A 3,148-nucleotide genomic window follows, 5' to 3' on the forward strand; every position below is an offset into this window, starting at 1 on the left:
CTCTCTGGGTGAAGACCTTTCTCCTCATCTTAGTCCTAGACAGCTTACCCAGTGTCAGTAGACTATGACACCCACCCCACCCCACCCACCGATTCTGCACTGCCCCGTCATTGGCAGTCTCTGCCCCATCTGCTCCTGTTACAAATACCTTGTCCTACCACCAATCTCCCATCTTTCTCTACAATTTCTAACACAACAGGCTGAGAAACTGACTTCTCTTCTTCATTGAGCCCCTCTTGCAGTTGGTCACAATGAGCTTAATTTTAAAAGAAAACTTGAAAACCTTTCCTCATCCAAACCTATTTCTTTTAAAAGGATGCAAACTCACCATGACCTGATTGAGATGCTGCTGAGTGACCTCCTGCTGTTCCAATCACAGAATAATCATCTAGACCTGACTCTAATCTACACCTCTGATCAGCTCTGGGCGGTCCGAAACATGTTGATCTTCCAGCTGAAGGAGTTGACCCTGACTGAGTGTTGCAGACTGGCACATTCTAAGGTCCAGGACTACGTGTTGAGGGACGTGCTGAAGCTTGGGGCAGCTGCTGTTAAGGCACGGTGGGGAAAGACCACTGTGTAACATCTGCCTGCCTAAGAAGAACAGGGGGGCCCACGCAGTCATTTGGGCTCTGCTGACGCCTCAGCTAAATATATGGACATATGATTGATAAACGTACAGACCTGTGTATACAAATGATAAATTCTGATCTCTGTATGTAAATGTTTATATATGTATGGCAAGACCAACTGTACAGACCATCAAATTATTTTATGAATAAAGTATATTTTTGAAATAAAAAAAAAGCTCTGGTTAACACACCCTCCCCCTCTCTCTCATTGGGATGTACATTCATGGGTGATTCCTGATTGGCTGTCAGGGATTGTCAATCATCATTGGTGCTATCTTTCCCTGGTTGAGTGCAGGGTGTCCCAGGAGGATAAATACAAGAGCTTGAGGGAGTGAGGTTCAGTTTTAGAGTTGTCTAGGTGATAGTGAACAGGAATAGTGAAGATGGCCTCCAAAGTGTGTCAGAACTACCACAAGGACTGTGAGGATGCTGTTAACAAGCAGATCAACCTGGAGCTCTATTCCTCCTATGTTTACCTCTCCATGGTGAGGCTTGTGGTCTTGAAGGTTCTGTTTTAAAGTTAAGACTGTGATATAATTGTATGGAGTATCTAGGAATTTCCTTGGCCATATAATTTGCTCAAGCATATTACAACTTTTGTCCTTATCCCCTTTCCTGGACATATTTCACCCTGAAACACTGTTGAAATCTTAGGACTCTCAAATAATAACTGGCATCTGGGTAAGGATCCCCAGTTTATGGTAATTCTGCACAGTATAACCACTGGTGGGTTTTTTTTTTCCCCATTGAATGCAGAGGCTGGTTTTGCTGCTTAATTCTTTAGTTGCTTATAAACAACTTTTCCTGAAAAAGTACTTTCTCCAAACCAAATCCTTTGTATTGAAGTAAGGAAGCTGTTGTCTGCCTGTTTGAAGATGAAGTGACTTTCATTACTGAATGTAAGGATAGGTGGTTAAATGACACTTTCACAACTGATGTATGAACTATCTAAATAAGACACTCAGAATTCTGTGCTGAGTAAATGAAAGGACAATGTGGTTACTCAGGAGGGTGAGTTAGCTAAGGAGGTAGCTGACTGAGGCTTCTACCTGTTAGTCAACATGTTAATGTCCTGTTTTGTTAATGACCACACTAGCTTCCAGCACTGAGCAAGAGGGGTTTCTAATGTGCAGGATGTCTAATGGGCTGTCCCCATCTAGGACCGTCACTGTACTCTCGGCCACACTTGCACACTGTCTCACTAAGCTACAGGTCAGGGGTTGCAGTTGTTTTTATCTTAATTTCTGGAAGAGCAAAATACTGTGCTATTTAGGCCACAATCTGCAGATGAGCTTCTGCTTTGGTTACTAACCTCAATTGGAAGTGAATTGAAATGGTGGGATGGGTCACTTTCTGATTGAGCCAAGGATGAAGGTAATGCTTGCTTCCCACTTTATCTCCACTTGCAGTCCTCTTACTTTGACCGGGATGATGTTGCCCTGCGTCACTTTGCTGAGTTCTTCAAGGAGCAGTCCCATGAGGAACGGGAACACGCTGAGAAACTGATGGCATTCCAGAATAAACGTGGAGGCAGAGTCCTCCTGCAGGATGTCAAGGTTGGCTTCTGTAAACTTGAGATTCTAGTGTTTTGTGAACTCAAATTGACTGGTATCACTCAACCTGTTCAGGCTCAAGATGGAATAAATGCTATTTGAATTGGAGGCTGCTCACCAAAACAATGCATTGAATTAAAGAAATTGTTTTACACAAACAGCAGTAGGCAATTGGGATAATCTGGAATACTGGATGGAGAGCATTCTCATGTCAATGATTAAACCACTAATCTCAGATGTCCATTAATCTGAGGTGAGAATGAGAGTCTTTACAGGGGTGGAAGGTAGCAGCATCTCCTTTCTGCCTCTCCAAGATGTTTCTAATGGGTTGGTCAAAAGGATCCAAAGGGAAAGAACAGTAAAGCAAGGCATTACCAGTTTTGGTGCAATTTTTAGATATTTGGACTATATCTTAAAATGCACTTTCACAGTATGTTTGGCTTCTAAAAGTTCTTAAGCTCAAAGTGAAATCTAAGTGTCAGTAAAACAATTGGCCTGAAATCCAACTCTTGCAATGCTTGGTGGAATAATGAACTGATCTGATGTAGCCTGTGATCCACCTGTCTGAGATGAGCTGTTTTTTCTCTCCTGACTTCCCTTGCTCCAGAAGCCAGAGACGGATGAGTGGGGCAATGGTCTGGAGGCAATGCAGAGAGCTCTGCAGATGGAGAAGGATGTGAACCAGAGTCTGCTGGATCTGCACAAACTCTCCTCTGGCCACACGGACCCTCATGTGAGTTTCTAGCTTTTTCTCTCTCAAACCTGGAAGGAAATGATCTGTTTGTGTACTCTCTGGGGGTATAATCCAATTATCATCTACCTGCCTCCTGCAGGCTGAAAGCATAAACATTTCAACAGGCACCCCGATTGCACCTTTCCCTCACCATAATATGGTGGTGATGGTCACATCAGTAATGGGAGGTCACTTTTTTTGTTCCTTGAGGCTAATCTTTGTCTCCTCTT

General features: G+C 43.3%; 1 protein-coding gene across 1 annotated transcript; it reads left to right on the forward strand.

The window, feature by feature from the left end:
• Nucleotides 1-1,000: 1,000 nt before the first annotated feature.
• On the forward strand, nucleotides 1,001-2,918 carry LOC122545612 (ferritin, heavy subunit-like; the record flags this gene model as incomplete). Its single annotated transcript, XM_043684573.1, has 3 exons — nucleotides 1,001-1,117; nucleotides 2,042-2,215; nucleotides 2,793-2,918. Coding segments are annotated over exons 1-3 (402 nt in total), but the record flags the coding sequence as incomplete, so codon positions are not given.
• Between the last annotated feature and the right edge of the window lie 230 nt (nucleotides 2,919-3,148).

This window comes from Chiloscyllium plagiosum, unplaced genomic scaffold, assembly GCF_004010195.1.
Source record: "Chiloscyllium plagiosum isolate BGI_BamShark_2017 unplaced genomic scaffold, ASM401019v2 scaf_23950, whole genome shotgun sequence".
NCBI lineage: Eukaryota > Metazoa > Chordata > Chondrichthyes > Orectolobiformes > Hemiscylliidae > Chiloscyllium > Chiloscyllium plagiosum.